The 23,850-nt window shown below is 38.2% G+C and overlaps 1 protein-coding gene across 1 annotated transcript in view; it reads right to left on the bottom strand.

The window, feature by feature from the left end:
• ZBTB41 (zinc finger and BTB domain containing 41) overlaps positions 1–23,850 on the bottom strand; it is an 81,060-nt gene that overhangs the window by 50,845 nt on the left and 6,365 nt on the right. The window contains exons 2-5 of the mRNA XM_006834177.1: positions 17,608–17,815; positions 14,873–14,942; positions 11,917–12,064; positions 1,995–2,124 (exon numbers count right to left, since the gene is read on the bottom strand). Of these exons, the coding sequence (XP_006834240.1) occupies positions 1,995–2,124; positions 11,917–12,064; positions 14,873–14,942; positions 17,608–17,815 (556 nt within the window). The remainder of the gene's footprint in view (positions 1–1,994; positions 2,125–11,916; positions 12,065–14,872; positions 14,943–17,607; positions 17,816–23,850) is intronic.

The following is a 23,850-nucleotide window of genomic DNA, read 5'->3' as shown; positions in this document are numbered from 1 at the left end:
TTGAAATTTTATAAAATAAAATTTTGTAGTATTTTTAGTATTAACATTACAAGAGAAGGTCAAGTAATTGTAATTCTTGATTCAAAGAATGCGACCTTTATCCCTTCCTAGAATTAATTCCTAGAAGCTTAGGAAACCATCTCTTTGTCTTCAGTGTTGTGAGACACCACAGGAATACCAGTGGTGTAGGTTAATTTTCATCTGATGTCCTAAGCATGTGATGGATCATTACATTTATTCACACAAACACACATACACAGAAAAACCTCTTAAAGACTTACAATGGATTCAGTCATAAAAATAAATAAGTTATATATATTACACATAGGACTTTCTAAAATTTAGAATACCAAAGTTTTCTATTTTTCATCTCTGGAACATTCTCTTAAATTATTTCAGTGATGTCTTCATCTCACCCCATTTTTGGTTGTTTTTTTTTTCATTTGGGAGCTTCATCTGGCCTTTAATGTTTTTGTCTTTGCTTCATATTTCTGGGGTGTTTTGCTTTACTTTTTAGGGGTTCTCTTTACCTTTGTCCTCTAATTCCCCACTGTGGTTACTACTTCAGCCATCATGCTTTTTAATTTCTGAGACTTCTGGTTTATTATCTGAGTGATCTCTTTATATCACATCTTGTTCTTGTTTAATGGGTTTGTTCTGTAACTATAACTCTTTAACGTGTTCAAGAGCAAAGATACCAGTTTGAGGACTAAGGTGCGCCTGATCCAAGTTATGGTATTTTCAACAGCATCATATGTATGTGAAAGTTGGACAATTAATAAGACCATAAACAAATTGATGCATTTGAGTATGGTGTTGGAGAAGGATATTTAAAAGTACCATGGATTGCCAGAACAAATCTGTGTTGAAAAAAGTAGAGCCAAAATGCTCCTTAGTCAGGATGGTGACACTGTGTCTCTCATATTTAGGACATATTATCAGGAGGGACCAGTTCTTAGAGGACATCATGCTTGGTAAAGTAGAGGGTAAGTGAAAAAGAGGAGGATCCCAATGATATGGATTGACACAGTGACAGTAGCAATGGACTCAAGCAAAAGAATGCTGTGAGGATGGTACAGGAACAAGCAGTGTTTCGTTCTGTTGTACACAAAGTCGATATGAGTCAGAGCCAATTCAACATAATCTAACAACCACAACATATCTTCAGCTAAGGATATTAACTGTTAACGCTTTCTTCTTCCTTATAATCTGTTTCCTTAAGTTCTTTTTATTCTGTTTGTGTTGGAATCTAGCTCCCATATTAAAAGCTGCCCTGCTATGTATTGTAATCCTAACTATTTGCTTAGGATAAAGTGTGACAGGCTAAAAAGTAGATGGGGAGGTTGAAGAGTATGGGTGTGTTTTTGATAACTCAGTTTCACGGTATGTGATCTGGGGTGCCATCAGTTAGGGAATAAATTTATCCTGAGGTTGCTCATATTTTCAAGAAATAATCTTGTAATCTATGACCGGAACTATAAAGTCTAAAAGACAAGACATTTCTGGGGTAAGGGACAGGACTCCCTGCTCTCAGTATTCAATCACATTTGTTATTGTTGTTAAATGCCATCAAGTCACTTCTGACTCAGAGACCCTGTATAGGGTTTCTGAGGAGCGGCTGATAGCTTGATCCTCTGACTTTGCAGTCCAGCACATTAACCCAGAGCGCCACACCAGAAACTCCATTCAATCACATGGCATGTCATTTCTGCCCAGGAATCCTATTTTTACCTATCCAGAAGAAACATGCTCCAGATTTCTACCTAAGGAAAGTGAAATAGGTATCCAGCGCAATGACCTATGTAAGTAGTGGAGGGCCTCCAGTGATGTAACTTCTGAAGCAGTTTTATTTTAATGCTTCTTATTCTTCCTCTCCTTTACCAAGTTCCAGAGGTACTAGATACTGATGCTGCCAGTTCCTCAGACTTCTGTCAATTCTGATCATCTCTACACACTGTACCAGAACTTGTCTGGGGGTATAAGTAACTTCTCACCTTTCTCGTACTGATTTTCCACAGATAAAGCAAGTCCATTTTCTCTTTCCACCATGGGTACATTCTATATGACGTTTCAAATTTCCAGTATCATTAAATTGACGACCACATATATCGCATGGAAAAGGACCTTAAAAGAAGAGTGCATTTAAGTCTAAAGTGTAGATACTAAGTTAAACTTTAATAGGTATGCTATGCATGCAAGTCCATCACAATTTGTGCATATATCATCAAAAAAACTAACAGGCAAAAAACACTGCCACTGAGCTGATTCCAATGCATAGCAAGCTTATATAGGGTTTTCCAAGACTGCAAATCTTTATAGGAGCAGACAGCCTCATCTTTCACCTACAGAGATGCATATATCATAGTATACTAAAATTATTTACAGTTTTCTCTTCCCTCTTAGTTTATTTATTCCTACAAAGCAGGTTCTAATCATCTCTTTATCCCTAGAACAGAATATGGGCAAAGGCTTCTAGCAATTATTATAATGTTGAATAAACTAATGAGTTAATACATTTAAATGGCTAATACCTAGTTTGAAATCAGACAGCAACAGTGTAGTATATGCTAATACTAAATGCTCAAGAAAAGGGGAAAATGAGAAACTTTGGAAGAATAACCAGAGAACTTCATGGTTTGGAAAAGTACTGCTGATCCCACTCCCAAGTTTTTACTGATCTTGGAGCAGATGGAAAACACTATTATGCAATTCTGTTTAGTCATACAGAATTAGGTCCAGATTTCTCACAATAATACTGGTATTAATTGGACTCCAAATTTCACATGATTTTAAGGAATAAGAAAATGGTGAAAAGATAAGAGTTCTACTGAAAGGCAAATAAAAAGAAACATACAGAGAAAATGTCAGAAAAGAAGGATACCAGATACAGTTTTAAGGAAATTTTATTTGGAAGAAAGTGTCTCAGAATTTGAAAGAGTAATTGCAAGAAGCCTTTCTAGCAAAAATAACCATAATATAACAATGGAAAGAAAATGGTATCTAGACACTGGAATTCAGAAATATGTCTATCATCAAAATTGTCCAATAGCCACAGTAGTTTAGAGATAGTTTTAAACTGTTTTTGCACATTAGAAATGAGAGAAGACCTCAAAATATATGCTATCTTTAACATGTTCTCATTTAAAATCTCTAATATTTCATCATCCATAGGATTTAAATCATTTATTAACTCATTCAACAAGTATCTGTTGATTTTAAATTCATATCTAGCATTGTATAAAGTACTACAGAAATTCTTCACTTCCTGAAAAGACTCCAAGAAATTAGGGAAAGCGTCAGTATCTACCTAGTTAAAATACTGCCTAGAGCAAATACATAAATGCCAAATTTATCTTATTATGAGAAGTGTAAGGAGAAGAGTGAGACACTAATGCTTTTTTTTTTTTTTTATGTTTTATTGTGAATTATACGATAGTTTACACGAGAGAACCTCAGTTCCATATTCATTCCGTCATATATCATTACATTGCCATGGTTCCAATCCCCTCCATGCATCATCTTCTGACCAAAGGGCATATCCTAGAAGGCCGTGCTCTACACTCCCCCCTCCTCCCTCAGTCTTCGGCCCACAGTTCCTCTCCCTCTCTGGATCCAGAGTCCCCAGTTGCTTCATCCCTCCATGTCATCATCTCTGTCTCCATCTCAGGCATCCCCGGATCTCTGGGTGGGGGCCCGTTCTCGGCTCTTATCCGTTGGTAGTCCCAGAGACCTCCACTCCTAGACTGGAGAAATAATTGCTCTCTTCCTTGCTACAAAACATCTACCCTTGCATTTCCAACACTCACAATCCGTCTTGATAACCATTATTCACTACAGTATCGCACGTAACCCATCTGCATTTCATTTCATCAGCTCCACCTAAACAAATTGGATAGTACTCACTGGTGATTCTGCCTTCCTCCCTAGTTCTACTTTCCCTCTTGAAAGCTTGTAAGCCAGTTACTTCTTGCCTTTGTAGTCCCTCCCTCCCCATTTGAGTATACAATGTCCAAGTTGTCCCTCTCTGTCTACTCTGTGTGTGGAGGGGTGGGAATGTTTCTTGCTGTAAGGATTTATCACCTCTTTTGTGTCACTGCATTCGTATGCATAGGTCAAGTTCATCAGCTTGGATCAGCTCAATCTTCTTCCCACCACCACTCCCTTCTTTCTTCTCCTGGTTGAGCTCTGATCATCCAGTCATCCAGTCCCGGTCACGTGGGTGTCATCTGCAAGTGTGGGTGCTCTTGTGCACATGTCCTCTCTTCCCATCAGCCAGCAGCTCCATTCTCCACTTGAGTCCTCCGTGGCCACGTCACTGACTCTGGGCCCAGGAGTCCTCGGGTCTCCTCGCACTGCTTGCCAACCAGGTCCCCAACCCAGTCCACAGAAGCCCTCTGAATATTGTTGAGGCTTAGCTCACCGCTTCATTGCTGCCTTTACCCCATTTCTCCACAACGTTGATGTGTGTGTTTACCAATCCGAGTGTGCATTTCCACCGAGTCTCAGTTTTTTTTGGGGGGGGGCCTACATTGGTGGGACCCGACTGACTGCCCCAATGTCTCCTAGGGGAGCGACCCATTTGTTCTTGTAGTAGCAGTCCATCTGTCTCCATTGTGTCGTATTTTTCCTGTAGGTCTTCCATTCGAGACATATCTTTTGTTCTTCTCACCATTCCAGGCTCGTCAGCTCGTCCCTTCAAGTGGGGATTTCTCATCTCTGGTGATCTGGATGTGGTTCTGGTTTCTACCTATAGTTTTATGTATTGCAAAGGCTCCGCAGAAAGCCTCGTTAACCGGGTACGCTGCAGCCCCGTTTTAGGTATTCCAATCAGTTAAAGGCAGAAGATGGACTTACAAGCCTTCTGACACTAATGCTTTTTTGTAAAGTAATTACTATATGTATAGCTGAAAGCTCCAGCTCAGTTACTCATCACAGCTTTTTAAAAAATGCAGACATTTTTTCCCTATACTGACATCCAGTTTCGTAGACAATTTAATGTCCTTGAACTTTTCTTCATGAAGTTAAACTGGAATGAAAGCAGATCTTCTTGGCAACTCTCTAGATAGAATAAATATCTTTTATTTGACTTGTTAAAGTCAAACCCTGTAATTTTTATACCACTAAACACAAATAAATTTTTAAAAAAAATACCTTTTCCCCTAATTGTACAGTATACATTACTTAGATGGTCCTCCCCTGAATTTGGAACATATGAAATCCTATGTGTTGTTATTGTTGTTAAGTGCCGTTGAGTCAGTTCTGACTCATACTGATCCTATATAGGTTTCCAAGGAGCAACTGGTGAATTTGAACCACCGACATTGTGGGTTCAAACTGACCTTGTGGTCTGGTGCTTATCCTATAGCACCACACCAGAACTCTCCAACCCTTTGTAAGTAGCATGAACATGGCTTTGAGAAACCTAAGGCAGTTCTCAAAATGTAGTGATGAACCAACAGGCTCTGAATCACTGAGAACTTAGAAATGCAAACTTGTGTGGCACACACTCCAAACCTACTGAATCTGATGCACTGGTAGGAGAATTGGCTCAGCAGCCTTTGTTTTAATAAAACACCCAGCTGACTGTGGAGAACTAGTGTGGCACTATAAGATAAGCACTGGACTGCTAAATATCAGGTCAGCACTTCAAACCCATCAGTTGCTCCTCAAAAATCCTAAAAAGACTTAGCAACAACAACCACCACCAGCTAATTCTGAAACACACCAAATCGGGAGAACCACTCATCCTAGATATACAATGATTTAAAGGAAAAAAAGTAACAAGAGAAATACAAAGCACATATATGTATATAATGATGCACAGAATGGTAATTAGGGTTCAGTGAGGAATTCTCAGTTTCCACGTGGCAGACCCAGATTCAATTCCCCAACAATGTATCTCATGTACAGCTACTACCCATTTGCCAACCACAACGTCAACTCAGATAAACATTACAGAAATTATTTGATCAGTCGTAAAATATTTGTGGGTGGGTATGGCATTTAAGAACATATCCAGATCAGTCATGAGGTACAACACTGTCTGTGATAGGATAATATCCATGCACCTACAGAGAAGCCCAGTTAATACCACTATTATTCAAATTTCTGCACCAACCACTAAAGCCAGTTAGGATGAAATAGAAGAATTCTACCAACTTCTTCAATCTGAAATTGATCAAACATGCAATCAAGATATATTGATCATTACTGGTGATTGGAATGAGAAGGTTGGGAGCAAAGAGGAAGGATCAGTAGTTGGAAAATATGGCCTTGGTGATAGAAATGATGCTGGGGAACCCATGATAAAATTCTGTAAAACTAATGATTTGTTCATTTCAAATACCTTCTTTAGACAGCATAACAGACAACTATACACATGGACCTCGCCAGATGGAATACATAGAAATCAAACTGACTACATCTGTGGAAAGAGACAATGGCAAAGCTCCATATCATCAGTGAAAACAAGGCCAGGGGCAGACTGTGGAACAGACCATCAATTACTCAAATGCAAATTCAAACTGAAGTTGAAGAACATGAAAACAAGTACACGAGAGCCAAAATATTACCTTGAATATATTCCACCTGAATTTAGAGATCATCTGAAGAACAGATTTGATACATTAAACATTAAAGACCGAAGACCAAAAGAGTTATGGGATGACCTCAAGAACATCATACATGAAGAAAGCAAAAAGTCATTGAGAAGACAAGAAAGAAGGAAAAGGTCAAAATGGATGTCAGAAGAGACACTGGAACTTGCTCTGTAGCATAAAGATGCTAAAGTCAAGTGGAAGAAATGAGAAGGTCCAAGAACTGAACAGAAAATTTCAAAGATCAGCTCGAGAAGATAAAGCCAAATATTATAATGAAATGTGCAAAGATCTGGAATCAAAAAATCAAAATGGAAGAACACGCTCAACATTTCTCAAGTTGGGGGAACTGAAGAAAAAATTCAAGCCTTGACTTTCGTTATTAAAGGATACTCTGGGCAAATTACTGAATGATGCAGAAAGCATCAAGAGAAGATGGAAGGAATACCCAGAGTCACTGTACCAAAAGGAAATGGTTAATGTTCAACCATTTCAAGAGGTACCATATGATCAAGAGCCAATGATAATGAAGGAGGAAATCCAAGGTGCGTTGAAGGAACTGGCAAAGGACAATGAACCAGGAATTGATGGAATCAAAATTGAAATCTTTCAAGAAAGTGAAGCGGCATTAAACACACTCACTCATCTTTGCCAAGATATTTGGAAGACAACTACCTGGCCCACTGATTGGAAGAGATCCATATTTGTGACCATTCCAAAGAGAGGTGATCCAATAGAAAGCAAAAATCATCGGACAGTATCTTTGATATCCCATGCAAGTAAAGTTTTACTAAAGGTAATACAGAAACAGTTGCAAGCATTCATTGACAGAGAACTTCCAGAGGTTCAAGCCTGATTCAGAATAGGCCATAGAACAAGGGATATCATTGCTGATGTCTGATGGATCTTGGCTGAAAGCAGAGAATACCAGAAAGATGTTTACCTGTGCTTCATTTACTAAGCAAAAGCTTTCAATTGTGTGGATCATGACAAGCTGTGGACAACATTGCGAAGTTATGAGTATTCCGGAACACTTAATTGTGCTCATGAGGAATCTGTACATAGACCAAGAGGCAGTTGTTTGAACAGAACATGTGAACACCAAATGGTTTAAAATTAAAAAAGGCGCATGATAGGGTTGTATTGTTTCACCATATTTATTCAACCTGTATGCTGAGAAACTGGGATCTATGAAGAAAAAGGTGGCATCGGGATTGGAAGAAGACTCATTAACAACTTGTAATATGCAGATGATACACCCTTGCTTGCTGAAAGTGAAGAGGACTAAAAATACTTCCAGATGAAGATCAAAGAGCACAGCCTTTGGTATGGATTACATCTCAATATAAAGAAAACAAAAACCCTCACCACTGGACCAATAAACGTCATTCTAATCAACGGAGACACAACTGAAGTTGTCAAGGACTTCATTCTTCTTGGATCAACCATCAATACACATGGAAGCAGCAGTCACGAAATCAAACGATATATTGTATTAGGCAAATCTGCAGCATAAGACCTTTTTTAAGTGTTGAAGAGCAAAGATGTCAGCTTGAAGACTGAGGTGCACCTGGCCTAAGCCATTGTATTTTGAATAACCTCATATGCATGCAAAAGCTGGACAGTGAATAAGGAAGACCATAGAAGAATTGATGAATTTCAGTTATGGTGTTGGAAGGGAATATTGATAGTACCATGGGCTGCCAAAAGAACAAATCTGTGTTGGAAGTGCAGGCAGAGTGCTCTTTGGAGGCCAGGATGGCCCAACTTGGTCTCTCATTCTTCAGACATTGTCAGGAGGGACCAGTTGCTAGAGAAGGATATCATGTTTGGTTAAGATGGAGGGTCAGAGAAAAAGAGGAAGACCCCCAGCGAAGATGGATTGGCAAAGTGGCAGCAGCAATGGGCTCAAGCGTGGCAACAACTGTGAGGTTGGCCCAGGACCGGATAGTGTTTGGTACCGACTTGATGACACCTAACAACAACAACACCTACTTCTTGGAATTTCCACCCACTGAAAATATCATAGAGTGTTTATTTACTAAATGATGTATTAAGTAAAAGTTGAAATAAGTAGAAAAAAAGAGGTGGAAGTAGGTAAATAAAAAAAATGGATGATACTTTGCTATGATGTTTCTAAAATGTGGAATGAGAAGAACACATATAGGTTTTAAATAAGAAACAAACAAAACAAAACAAAAAACCCCCACCAATTCCCCAATGGAAGTTGTTTCTTCTGGAACTAAAGTCTAAAAAAGAATCATCACATGAATATCCAATTGTAAACATGTCTTCACCTAGTTTTGTTAACTACAAAATGTTTTCATATGATGGCTTCTTGGAAATTTTGAGATGGAATACTTGAAAGAACATTTTATTAAAGGCAATACAGAAAGCATTAAGCTAAGGCACATAACCAACCAACCAAAGACAATCTTGCAGTAAATATTACCCATTATGTACTAGCTGTTGTTGTTGCTAACAGCTGTCAAGTCAGTTCTGAAACATAGTGAAGAGTGGCCGGTGAGTTTGAACCACCAACATGATGGTTCAAACCAACCTCATGGTAGACTGTTCATCCTACAGTGCCACACCAGGGCTTCATATGTACTAGTTGTTGTTGAGTGCCATCGAGTCAGTTCCAATTGATAGCAGCCCTGTGTAGGGTTTCCGAGGTGGTATCCTTTATTAAGTAAGAAAGGTCTGATAGTATTTGAAGATAGTGGCTTTATCTAATTTTCCTAGACAAAATATTCCAAGGGCTTACAAAGTTTACCATATGATTTTAAGTCCCTTTATCACTATAATTGCCCACCACAATATACATTTAAGGAGCTATTGTAGTGTAGTGGTTACGAGTCGGACTACTAGCCTCAAGGTCAGCAGTTCGAAACTACCAGCCATTCTGCGGGAGAAAGATAAGGCTTTCTGCTCCTGTATAGATTTACAGCCTCAGAAACCCTGTACAGGGTCGCTATGAATTGGAACTGACTCCACGGCACATTAACTACCACCACAGTATACATTTATAAATAACCACCTTAAATTTGGTATCCAGACATGAACATAATGTTATAGGTCAATTCAAAATTAGACTCTTACCTAATTCTGAACAATATACTTTGATTAATAGTGATTAAAGCCACCTTGTTTGTCAGTTATCTCACATCCTATTCCTGCTATGGCGCTGTATGATAATGCACTGGATTGCAAGGTCAGTTTGAACCTCAAGGTCAGTGGTTCAAACCCACCAGCTGCTCTTCAGAAACCCGACACAGGTTTGCTATGAGTCGGAACCAACCCGACAGCACTAAACAACAACAACATAAAATGAGAAATTTGGATGCTACACCTTTTTACAGCAATGGGCTCAAATGTAACAATTGTGACTTGGCGCAGGACCAGACAGTGTTTCATTTTGTTGTCCTAGGGTCTCTATGGGTCAGAACTGACTTGGCGACACCTAACAACAACAAACAACCTTTTTACAGTTCTGCAAGCTCCAAAGACTAAAAGATATTTCCATAAGATATGTGGTTATTCTAAGTTAAATTTTAACTTAATTTGTTTTGACCAATGAATGGTAAAGCATATAGATATCTTTTCTCGTTTTTATTTGCTGCTATAATGGCAACTAACTTTGATAGTTTTATGTCCTCTATAAATATCGTAAGCATAAAGTATATATTTTTATCCAAGTTGTCAATGAAAACACTCAATAGGATATGGAAGATAAATGTAGCAGAGTGCACACTAATTCATTACTAAGATCAATGGGCATACATTTATCCAACAACTGTAGGTCCTGGGAGGCACACATCGTTTGCACTTGGCTACAACAAGTAGTGAATTACTAAATATGGTTCTTCTAGCCACAGTTTTCAGAACTCCCACCAAATGACTGGGTAAGATCATGCAGATTGGATGTATTTCCTCTTTTCCTATGGCTCTGGATAAGAGAAGGTGGGAGAAGATGCTGACAGGACAATATGATGCAGTTGTGAGTGACTGTGGAACTCTTAATATGGGGATTGGTCAACTTTGACATCCTGCTGGGTATAAAATGACGCATCTTAGGAAGAGGGCTCTCACTACCATCGAGAAAGAAAAGCCGGGCATGCAGCGAGTCCTATGGACCTCAAAATCCAGGAGACAGAGATACAACATCAGAGAAGTGGCAGAGCATATGACAGAGCAGTGGACTTCCAGGTCCACAGAGCAAGTAAAGCTGAGAGCTTCAAGACAGGAGGCACTTAACTGGGGAAGCCAGGTTTACCAACACACTGAGCTAGAGCCGAGCACTGAGGCTTATGGCAGAGTAGGGTGCCCTTTGGACATCTACCACCAGCGCTAAAAGAAGTTTTGTAATACTGCCTAAACAGGACGGAGGCCAGGCAAGAAGCTACAGGCTAGAGTGACTACCTGCTGGAAGGGCCAGAGAGACTGCCTGCTAGAACAACAGGGAAGATGTTAACCTGACCAAAGAACTACATCCTGAAAATTTCTGATACTGAACTGTATCCTGTTAACTTTCCTAACAATCCTGAGTATGGTCTATGAGTTCTGTGTGGTCACTGCAAAGAATTATCAAATCAATCTCTGAAGTACAGGGTGTTTACGGAGAAATGGCTGATGTCAGAACTGGTACGGAAGGTTGAAGGGCAGAGGCAAGTGCAATCTCAGTCGCAGAAGAGTTGGAGCCTTAGGCTGATGTTGAATTGTATTCTACTTCCCCACTGTGAATTTGGAGGAGGTCTGATGATGCCGCCATACTTTTTTTGTTTTGTTTTATCGCTACGAACCAAAAAGATGGCAGTTCGAATGCACCTATGGTACCATAGAAGACAGTCCAATTTACTTCCGCAAGATCAGAGTCACTCTATGAGTGAAGTTCTCTGCTGATACATATGGGATCACCTTGAGTTAGAATCAGATCAATGGTAATGGGTTTACTACCACTGAACTCACAAGTCTGCAACTTGGCCAGAGCACTAGGAAGAAAATTCATCAAATACTATATTGAATTCCAAACATACTGTTTATTGCAGTTCCTGAAAAATAAGGTTTTTTTCCCAACTAAAAATGCCTCATCCCAAGCACTCACAAACATATCCACAATCAACTGTGAATAAACATACACTTCCAGGACCTACAGCAAATCTAGTAAGTACTCCTGCCAATTTACATGGCTTCCATCTCTTCAGCCCCAAAGCTCACCAAGAGTGGTTCAGTAGTAATGAGCAGCTCTAGCAATATCTCATTGATAATCAGTAATATCAGTATTTGCTACGGTTATTTTTAGAAAAAGTCACTTGCTTACCCAGATGGAACTTTTCTTGATGCTTTAATCGTGCAAACCGTGATTTGAAATGTTCTTCACAATAGGTACACTTAAAAGGTTTATCTTGAGAATGTAGAATCATATGTTCCTCCAAGTGTGGTCTTCGAGTAAAAGATTTCTTACAAATCTAAATCAAAGTACACATAAAATATAAGAGAACCTAAATTAAAATTAGCATACAAACCACATGATGAGAAAACACATAACTCACACATATACATATACACACAAATTCAGTGGTCTCAGAAAAATTTCACCCAAGAGAAAACTTACAAAAACTACAATCAATATAAAGAAATTATACTTGTACTAACAAGACAAGCTGTTAGCAATGACATTAAATATTATTTTCATTTTGTGTGAAAATGCCCTAGAAAAAATACAGTTGTGAATTATTTTAAATTAGTATCAAAAGTAACTGAATTTCAACTCCTTAAGTCATCAATAGAGCTACAGAGCAATCTAATTTTAGTCAAGATTCCCAACTCCATGATCTATGTATTTTAAATCACTTAGATGTCATGAATAAAAGTGTTAGCATTGTTACTGCATTATCTGATTAGGAATATTAGTAAGAAACCACAGCAAAGCCATTCCAGATGTTACCTCTTGAAGTGGTCAAAAGGACAAGGCACACTGCTTATGGATTAAAGAAAGGGGAAGGACATTACTGTAGTAATAACCAAGCATGTACTGAGTCCTGGTGTAGTGCTGAGGGTTACTACACTCGACTGCAACGTCAGCAGTTCAAGATTACCAGCCGCTCCTCAGAAACTCTATACAGGGTCACTATATGTAAGAACCAACTCAACGGCACTTAACAACACGAATTACAGACTAAACATATTTGTATACACCCATTAATAAGTAGGAGTCCTGGTGTGGCGCTGCAGGATAAGCACTGAACTGCTAAACCTCAAGGTTTGTGACTCAAACCCACCAGCCCTCTTCAGAAATCTAATAAAGAGGAGCTCTGGTAGCGTAGTGGTTAAGAATCGGGCTGCGAACCATAAGGTCAGCGGTTCAAAACTACCAGCTGCTCTGCGGGAGAAAGATGAGGCTTTCTACTCCCGTAAAGATTTACACCCTCGGAAACCCTGTACAGGGTCGCTATGGGTCAGAACCGACTCAACGGCACTTAACAACAACAAAATCAACAACAAAGCCTTAGAACACTCAACAGCACTTAACAACCACCAACTACATTAGGCAAACTGCTAAGAAGTTGATCTTGTATTTTACTTCTCACAATAACACATAACCCTATGGGACAGATATAAGTATTATCAACTTTTTACAATCGGATATAATAAAATTGAATAAGATTGTATAATCCAAGCAGAATAAACCGTATTTTTATTGTTGTTGTTAAGTGGCATAGAGCCGGCTCTGGCTCATAGTGACCTTGTATAGGATTTCTGAGGAGCAGCTACTGAGTTTGAACTGCTGACCCTGCAGTTCAAACTGAACTTGTAGTCCAGTGCATTACCCTGCTGTGCCACATCAGGACTCCAATAAAATTGAGTAAGGTTATATAATCCAAAGGGAAGAAACCATTTTAGGCCCACTCAAATTGTTAATCATTAACTAGAAGTTGAAATCAGAGAACTGTTATGAATTTTGCTGCATATGAAAACTACTGTCTGGGAATAAGATATAATGTTAGCGGGTGACTCCATTAAACATTTTTTAATCAAAATACAGAAAAAGTAATTTACGGGCATTATAGAATTAAGATGTGTACACATTTTTTGTTATTCCTCCTATTAAAAAGCAGAGTTCTAATTCCCCTTTCCTAAAACCTGAATGGGCTGTAGTGACTTGTTTGACCACGACAGCCAGTTCAAATTTAAGGAAAGGGGAATTAGACTTCACATTTAGAGTATGGGGGAAGTGATGTTCAAGGTTCTGGGACTTCCAAGACTAATCCATAGAAAACCTTGCAGTTTCTACCTAGGCTTCTTGGAATACATACTCTTTGAATCTAATTCCTAAGCTAGATGGAAGCCCCATGAAAAAACCAAATGAAGAATTAAAGTTCCAGGAGGACAGTCCTTGTCCAGATTTTTAGCTATCAGTCAACAACACCATGTTGCCAGTTAGGCGAGTGGCCACCTTGGAAGTATCACTTCAGACCAGAATATCTACCAGTTGAATACCATGATAATATGTACAATAGGAAAATCACCTAGCAAAGTACAGTCCCAAATTTGGATCCTGGATCTACAAAACAGTAAAAGAAATGGCATAGTGGATTAAGGACTGAGTTGCTAACTACAAGGTCAATAGTTCCAACCATGCAATTGCTCTGCAGGAGAAAGACAAGGCTGCCTGGTTCTTTAAAGATTTGGTGGTGGTGGTTACGTGCTGTGAAGTTGGTCCCAACTCACAGAGAAGCTATACAGGGTTCCCTGGGCTATAAATCTTTATGGGACCAGAAAGCCTCATCTTTCTCTCTTGGAGGGGCTGGTAGATTTGAATGGCTGACCTTCATTTTAGCAACCTAACTCATAATCCACTATGCAAGCCTGAGGGGTTCTATTCTGTCCTATAGGGCTGCTATGTGTCAAAAAAGACTAGATGGCAGTGGCAGTGGATGGGGTTAAACTCACCACATTTTAAGGTGGTTTGTTATGAAGCAACAGATAACCAAAAAATAGATGGACAGATTCTACCATTTTATCCTTTGTACAGTAGTATTATTACAGCTTATATACACAAGCGTAAATACATGGTATAGAGATTACAAAAAAAAAAAAAAAAAGAACCCATACAAGGCTTAATTTACAAAAGGAAAACTAAGACAATTTTGTATAAAAGTAAGATTCAAAAAGTTAGGTTATATTATTTTAAAACCTAATTACCTTACTTTCCCAAAAGGCAGCATTACATTTATTTTGGTTTTCTACTACAAAGAAAAAGGTAAAGCTCTTACATCACATTTCCAACTTTCACTCTTAGTCTTCTTAATGGAAATAAATTCTTGTGCATTTTCAAGATGAAATCTATCAGAGAAAAGATAAAATTTACTAGAAAAAGATTACATTACTTTAGTCAATATCCTATATCAGTCTGTTCACAAGTAATCATGAAAATCACACACTGATTCTTACATATGACTTCTTCAAGAATATGGATAACACTGGGTTAATATATCAGACTGGAAAGCCATTTGAATTGCAAAGCAGGCAGTTCAAACTCACCAGCTGCTCCTCAGAAACCCTATACAGGGTGGATATGAGTCATAACTAACTCGACGGCACATAACAACAACAATTGTTTTAATAGATTCCTGTTGTAGCACAGTAATATAAGCACTGGACAGCAAATCACAAGGTTTGTCTACTTTGTGCCTGCTCCATCAATGTACTTTGGAAACAGAATACCTGTAATTTAGATTTCACAGGTTCAGACTTGAGGAATTTTGTCCCTAAAGTTCCACCCATTATTTCATTTACATTATTCAGAATATGAGATTTTGGATTTGGTGCTGATTGAAGACTTTTGAGATATTGTGGTAGGGTGAATGTTTTGAATGTGAAAGGACAGGAATTAGAGAGAGCAGGAGGTAAAGAGTGGCATGTTAAGGATTGAATTGGGTCTGGCAAAAATATGTGCCACATATCCTAACCTTAACCCGTGTAGTTGGAGTCCTGGTGTGACACTGTAGGATATACACTGGACTATTAACTGAAAGGATGGCAGTTCAAACCTACCAGACACTCCTTAGAAATCCTATACAGGATCACTATGAGTTAGAATCAATCAGAAGGCACTTAACAAACATACGCCTGTAGTTAAATCACATTTAGGAATGAGTTGTCTTTGTTATAGAAAGAAAACAGAATTAGTATAGGGTGTATCTTAAATCAATCTCTTTTGAGATACATTAAGACAAGCAAGTTAGCAAAGCAGAGGCAGGGGAAGAAAGATACCAAGACTGCCTAGGAGCAAAAGCTCAAAAAGGACAAAGACCTTCTCCTCCATAGCAGACAGAGAGTAAAAGCCTTGCCCTAGAGTCGGCACCTTGAATTCAGACTTCTAACCTCTTAAATTGCGAAAGAAAATAAATTTTTAACTGCTCACTTTAGTATTTTTGTTATAGCAGCACTAGATAAGCACAACATGAAAAGAAAAAACAAGCTAACCAAAATGCTGCGTCTTAAACTTCTACATTATGACTACAGTTGTTTTCACATCAAAAAATTTAATCTTAAAAGCATAAATACATGAACACATCAACATTTGTTGCTCTTAATTTGTAGCCTCCACAAAATGTCAAGCAATAAAAAAATGAGTTTATTACTGCAAAAAAGGGCATGAGAATGACTATAACGTCTGACCTCCTGAACTTAACAAGGGGGAAGGAGAATCAAATTCATCAACCCAAGGTTGATTCCTACGAGGCAGGGGTCAAACATACTTCTACCCTCCACCATTCCTTACCAAGTCTGTCACCAACTGCCCTTCCCTCAGCATGCTCTACTTCTCATCTGGGTTCCATAGTTCATTGCAACGGACACAGAACTCAAAGACCATCCTTATAAGATTGAGGGCTTTTTTAGGGAAGTTACATGGTTACAATTCAGAATCAGAAATGCTCAAGGCGCTCAGTTAGGAGTGTAGTGGTTATGAATCGGGCTGCAAACCTCAAGGTCAGCAGCTCGAAACTATCAGCGGGAGAAAGATGAGGCTTTCTTGTCCCGTAAAGATGTATAGCCTCGGAAACCCTGTACAGACTGGATCGCGATGAGTTGTAACCTACTCCACGGCACATAACAACAACAACAACTTCCCACAGGCAGGGTTCTCTCTGGTGTCTGGCCTTTTAGCACACAGTTCCTTGGCCTCTGCCCTTCTCTGGAAATATTACAAAGCTCTTTTAAGTTTGCAGATAAATGACCAAAAGGCCTACTTCACCACCATAAACCTCAGACTAAAGGTGCTCAGGAGTCCTGGTGTGGCTCAGTGGGTTAAAGTGTTGGGCTGCAAAGTCAGTTTTAACCGCTAGGTCAGGAGTTCAAGCTCACCAGTCACTCCTTGGAAATCTTGTAGAGTCACTATGGGTTGGAACCAACTCGATGGCACTCAACAACAAAGGTGCTCAGCTCTAGCTCTGTAGGTCAGCAAATCTAGTTCCCCCAATTAAGGCACCTCACTATGCAAGCAGGCCTCTTGCCTGAGGACACTCAGCTCAGCTCTCTGGCTCTGCTCAGCACTGCTCAGCATCACACCTCTGCTGCCGCTGCTCCTCTGCCACTTCTGTGGTGTCTCGGCTCTCTCTCCTGTCTCTGGGAGATTCAGCATGCAGTGATCTTGGGACCCAAAGAACAGGATCCCCTTCTGGCTCTTTATTGACGGTAGTGCGAACACCCCTGCTACTGCTGAAATGACCCATTTTATACCCAGCAGGATGACAAAATTGATCAATCCCCCCATTAGAGCGCCAAGTTTTCACACGGAGCCCTATTTACAATCACTCACAACTGAATCATATTATCCTATCAGTGGTCTCCCCACCGTCTCTTATCCAGACCCATCAAGAAACAGTTATTTGGTGGGAGTTAACAAAGACTAAGGCTAGAACAGCCATAGAAATAATTCACTGCGTAGCAACTATATATTTAAGTGAGAAGGCACAATGTACTATAGAAGCAAGATAATACTTGCCTCTTAACATGCTTGGCTAAAGTCTTCTTGCTTGCATGAAGTTTATTACAATAAGGGCACTTGTGCTCCTTCTTATGAAATTCTGTTTCATTATTGTGCTTCTTTCTGTGAACAGTTAGGTTAGACTTTGTCGAATAGCGCTGATGACAAATATCACACTCAAAGGGCTTCTCACCTGTGTGAACCCGTGTGTGGCTCTCATATTTCCCTATAAAAGGAGAGAAATTAGCATTAAATTCAGTATATTTGCTAGAGGGTTATTGAAATTTGACAATAAACCAAAATTTCATGACTAATAACATATTTATTTAACACCCAAAACTAGGAAAAAAGTTTACATTTCTACCTCTAATAATGCTCAAAACTTACTACTTTAAGAATACTGCTCAAAGTATTGTGATCTTTTTTTCCCTCAAAAACTTGGGTCATTTTAAAAAAATTATACTTACACATTTTTAAAAGCATGAGTTTTGGGAAATTTGTTGAAAACTGTACTAGTAAATTCTTTTAATGTATATTAAACAGTAAAATATACTTTTTAATGGAAAACCCTTAGCAAAAGAGCTATTCATCATTTAAGACTTATTATTTCCATATTTTACAGTAGTTAGGCTCTTGGTTGCTAATTGCAAGATCATTAGATTGAATCTACCAGCGGCTCTGCTGAAGAAAGATGAAGCTTTATGCTCCTTTCAAGATTTAAAGCCTTAAAAAAACTATAAAGGATTGCTATGAGTCAGAACTAAGCTGACGAGCTAACGGCACACAACATGCATATCTATGATTTAAAAACAGTATTAAGATTTAACACACCTATTACAAATACCGTACACCCACGACTGCCCTCAAGCTGATTTTAACTCATCATGACCCATAGGACAGAACAGAACTGCTTCTCAGGGCTTCCAAGACCATAAATCTTTATAGACGCAGGCAGCCTCACCTTTCTCCAGCAGAGCAGCTGGTGGGTTTGCACTGCCAACCTCTCTGGTTAGCAGTTTAAGGCTTAACCCACTGCATCACCAGCGCTTCTTAAAAATATCACAAAAAGGTAGAATAATATGCTCACATATCTTATATAGTATTTTCATCTCAATTCCTGCAGAAAGTAATCTGGAAACACTACTAAAATACAAAACTAAGTAATGCCTGTTATAAAACACTTTCCCCTACAGATCATTCATATAAAATGTCTCAAAGTTACAAATGAGCCATGGAGTTGGTTCCAACATATAGCAACTTTGAATAGGGTTTCCCAGGCTGCAGATCTTTGTAGAAGTAGAAAGTCTAAAGTCAGTTCCAACTCATAGAAACCCTGCATAGGATTCTGGAGGCTGTAAATCTTTGTGGGAGCAGAAAACCTCATCTTTCTCCCAAGGAGTAGCTGGTGGGCTCAAACTGCCAACTTTGTGATTCACAACCCAGTGCTTATCCTCTAGAGCCACCGCAAATCACATATATTTGACTACATGCACAATATTAAACTGCTAAAGCATAAGAAGAAGGAAGAAAAGGAAAAGATGAATAGGTATAATTTATAGATAGATATCCAGAGCTATTCTTTATGTGGAATGTGCATACATCACATTCATCAGAGCATTAAAATGTTACAGGTATTTCTAGTAGAAAGAATCAAGAAATGTTTACATATTGAAAGAAAAGATGCAATAACAAACTTTAAAATAAACACATATCTTGGATTGATTTAAAGGAGCTCTGGTAGCGTAGTGGTTACGAATCGGGCTGCGAACCTTAAGGCCAGCAATTCTAAAGATGAGGCGTTCTGCTCCCGTAAAGATTTACAGCCTCGGAAACCCTGTCATAGGGTTGCTATGGGTCGGAACCAACTTGAAGGCACTTAACAACAACTACTTAGAATAAAATGTATTTTATAGCCTTATTTTAAAAATAAATCTCTACATTCCAGAGGTGAACATTACCCTTTGGAAGAGCACAAGTCACTGGCTCCAGGCACCTGAATATGAATCCTGGGCCTTTGAAAAAAAAAAAAGCAAGCTATGTGTCCTTGGACAGTAACCTCTCTGTACCTCAAATCTTCCTCCTTTGACAAATTAGGATAATACTAACCTAAATGTGTACAACTAGCAGTTTAAAGTAAAAATTTCAATAAAGGGTAATTTCAAGTAAAAGCCAACAATAGAAAAAATTAAGATGAAGAACAATTTTCAAATAAAAGACGAGGTTTTTTTTTGTTCTACAAAATAAATGTAATAAAGATATATATATATATATCTATATATATATATATATAGATATATATAGATATATATAAAATTGAATTTAATAAACAAGTAATATGTATATTATGTAAAAGTTCCTTAAAATTAATTGCAATGCACTTACAACATAAAACAACTGAGGAAAAGAAACCAGGGTATTTTCTTTAAGGTAGAGAGAAGAGAGGCAGTCATAGAAAAGGAAAACAAATGTTTGATGAAAAATTCATTAGTTGTTTAAGCATAGACCACAGTCTTATGCTTTTGGAGGGATATTAAAAGTTTGCATAAAAAATGGAATTAAAAGATAATGCAATTTTCCAACAAACTTTTGAAGTCCTCTCATATACATGTAGTTCAAAAACTCAGTACTTGGGCATGTAACTAAAGCTGTGTGACTTTAATTACCTCTATGTGCCAAAGTCTTGGTGTGGCACTATGTGTTAATGCGCTAGACTGCAAAGTCAGTTTGAACCACAAGGTTGGCAGTTCAAGCTCACCAGATGCTCCTCAGAAATACTACACAGGGTTGCTATGGGTCAGAACCGACTCAACAGCACTCAACAATTAACAACAGAATTTAGTAACACTTAGTAGGTTTTTGTGAGAAATAAGTTGGTAGACAACATCCAGCACATTTGTTGTGTTGTTGTTGTGGTTAGGTGCTGGAAAATTGGTTCCAACTCAAAGTAACCTTATACACAACAGTTGAACAAAACACTGCCCAGTCTTGCACCATCCTCACTATTTTTGTTATGATTGAGCCCATTGTTGCTGCCACTGTGCCAATCCATCTCATTGGGGGTCCTCCTCTTTTCAACTAACCCTCCACTTTTATCTACCATGATGTCCTTCTCCAGGGACTGGTCTCTACTGAAAATGTATCCGAAGTATGAGAGACACACTAATAGATATTAGTCATTATTAAGAGTCCCTGGATGGCACAAACAGTTTAACACTCAACTACTAGATGAAAAGTTGACAGTGTGAACTCTGCACACAAAGGTCACCATGAGTTGAAGTGAACTGGACAGCAGTTAGATGCAGCACTAATCACAGTATGAATATGTATCTATACCTTAAATATAAATATGGACAACTCTGATTTATAAATAACCATTACAACGTATCAAGCTGGGGTCTGAGCACTCTTCAAGCACTACAATGATTTTGCTTTTTTCTCCCTCCCACCATTCAATGTAATCAAGTCGATTCTGACTCACAGTGACCCTGAATAGGGTTCCTTTATGGTAACAGGTCTCATCTTTCTCCCATGGAACCACTGGTGGGTTTGAACCACTGACTTTGTGCTAAGAAACCCAATGGCTTAGCATCTCAGTTCCCTCTCTGCCACTGCTAAGACATATCTTCCACTTATAAACGCAAGCATGAATTTAGCATAGTGGTTCTGAATCAGACTGCAAACCACAAGGTCAGCAGTTCGAAACTACCAACTGTTCCGTGGGAGAAAGATGAGGCTTTCTGCTCCCGTAAAGATTTACAGCCTCGGAAACCCTGTACAGGGTTGCTATGAGTCGGAACCGAATGCACGACACATAACCACCACCACTTCCTCAGTTGTATTCAAGGGATGAGATCTGATATTGAGACTTTATTAGAGAAAGGTATTCTTGTGTATACCAAGATGAAATGTGAAATAATTTTTCAGAGACATCACAAATAATCAATAGGTTCTGTAATAAGAGTTGAACTAAAATCGGGATTTTACAAACTAATGTCATCAGTATTCAAGAACCAATTCCTTGGGTTGTGACCACAGTTGGGGGTGGGGTTGGGAGGTACAGAATAAAGCAGAAAATAGCAAAGTGCATTAATAAATTTCATGAAATTTGTACTTCAATTTACATGTGCACATCTATATGTAAATATACATACTGTGTAATTTATAATGCATTTTTTTACTTTGAAATGTCTCAAAACAAGTTTGAAAAAATACTGATTTAGATTTCTTTTTGTGGGTTGTGTTGTTGTTAAGTGCAACCCTGTATAGGGTTTCTAAGGAGCAACAGGTGGGTTTGAACCACCGACCGTGACCAGAACATAAAGATTGCTGTTGTTAACTGTCATCAAGTCAGTTCCACCTCATAGCAGCCCTGCATAAAGTTCCCAAGGAGCGGCTGGTGGGTTTCAAACTCCAACCTTGTGATTAGCAGTCCAGCGCAATAATAACAACTACTATTAGATTATAGTTTGTTTTGGAAACTGTTTTCTAAGATTTTATTCTTCCTCTATTATGGTAGCTTGGCATGTTTTATATTGAATTCCTTAACATTTGCTATATAGCACTTAGATATAAGCGGAGGTACCAACTCAGAAGCTAAACATTATCAGCATGTTCTAGCATCCTATAATTTTAATTTGGAAAGCTAGAGGTCACTAACTGAACCTCTTTTGTGTAGACTTTTTAAAAAGATTTTGGATCAGGAAACTTTTCATAATTTTTAAATTTTGTTTTTAAAATTATATAAGTGATACACACCCATTGTGAAAAACACATAAATCAAAAAATTATACAGCCTGGCTTTAAAGTAACAACCTAGGAATGATTTTAAAAGCAGGCTTTTCTTAACCGAGGATTGCTATCCATGCTTAGTATGTTATTGTTGTTATGTATCATCGAGTCGGTACCAACTCACAGAAACCCTGTGAAGTGTTTTCAAGGAGCACTGACGGATTTGAACAAAAAGATCATTTATCAACCTTCTAATGTTTACATCTCATTTTATTTCCAAGTGTATAGGAACAGTAACTTAATAAAAATCTTTAAAGTATGAGAAATTTTTTCACCAAATCCTTTATCTTCTATGAAAGTATCTTTGCTGAAAAGATGTTAAATTAATAAGTAGTTTTCTCTTTCTCTATTAAGTCAATAATTTCTTCCTTAAATGTAGCTGAATATTAAAACCCATCAAAATTGTAGTAAAAAAAAATTTAAACATTTAGACTACTAAACTTCCATTTTCCGACAAGAAAAAACAAACAGGAAGTTTGGAAATTTTAATGGAAATAACTCCAATTAGAGAAACCTAATAACTTTTTTAAAATAAATTCGGCAAAGTAAGAAAAAAATTTTAAAACTAAAACTACAGAAATTTTTTATAATGACATTAACAAGTTCTGGTAGCGTAGTGGTTACAAATTGGGCTGCGATCCGCAATGTCAGCAGTTCGAAACTACCAGCTGCTCTGCGGGAGAAAGATGAGGCTTTCTGCTCCCGCAAACCCTTTACAGGGTCGCTATGAGTCGGAACCGACTCCACGGCACATAACAACAACAACAAAGTTTTCTTTTGTAAAAAAAAAGAAATATATATATATATATAAATATAAATATATATATATACACAGGCTTTACAGGGCCTCTGCGGATTTAAAATTTCTTAACAAGAACAGAAGAGACACAACTTCTGAAGGAACTATGTGCCCAGAAGTCCCAGTCAGATCTCAGGGCGATGGAGGGGAAAAAACAAAAATAAATCACAAGCCCCCTTCCTCGTCTCAGGTTTAAATTAGTAGAGGAGTTGGGTTGAAGGTGGGAGGGACTCCTCAGCATAAACACATTCAGCATCTACATCTACTTCTGTTTTTAAGGGCAATAAAGTAAAAGGGATTCAACAATAATGTGTAAGTCCAAACTGTCAGTTCAAACTTATCAAATAAAGTTTCAATTTAAAAAATAAAAAAGTATTCCTTCACAGAATACCAAACCACACAGGACCATTCTTGATCATTAACAGACAATAAACTTGATATGAAGAAATTTCATTCACAGTATTTTTCTGTAATGAATCCCAAATAAATTATGTCCCAAATCAGGAGGCACAAACAAATGATACTTTCATCACATGAACCACTTAACCTTTTGCTTCACAATTTATTTCTCCATATGGGCCATAAAAATTATCATTATCAGAAAATTTCAAAGTTATTCCAAATATACCCATCACCAAATTAGCTCATTGTAGTGTATGCATGTGTGTGTGTGT

This window comes from Chrysochloris asiatica, unplaced genomic scaffold, assembly GCF_000296735.1.
Source record: "Chrysochloris asiatica unplaced genomic scaffold, ChrAsi1.0 scaffold00009, whole genome shotgun sequence".
NCBI classification, from domain to species: Eukaryota; Metazoa; Chordata; class Mammalia; order Afrosoricida; family Chrysochloridae; genus Chrysochloris; species Chrysochloris asiatica.
This window is presented reverse-complemented; position numbering and strand designations above follow the sequence as displayed.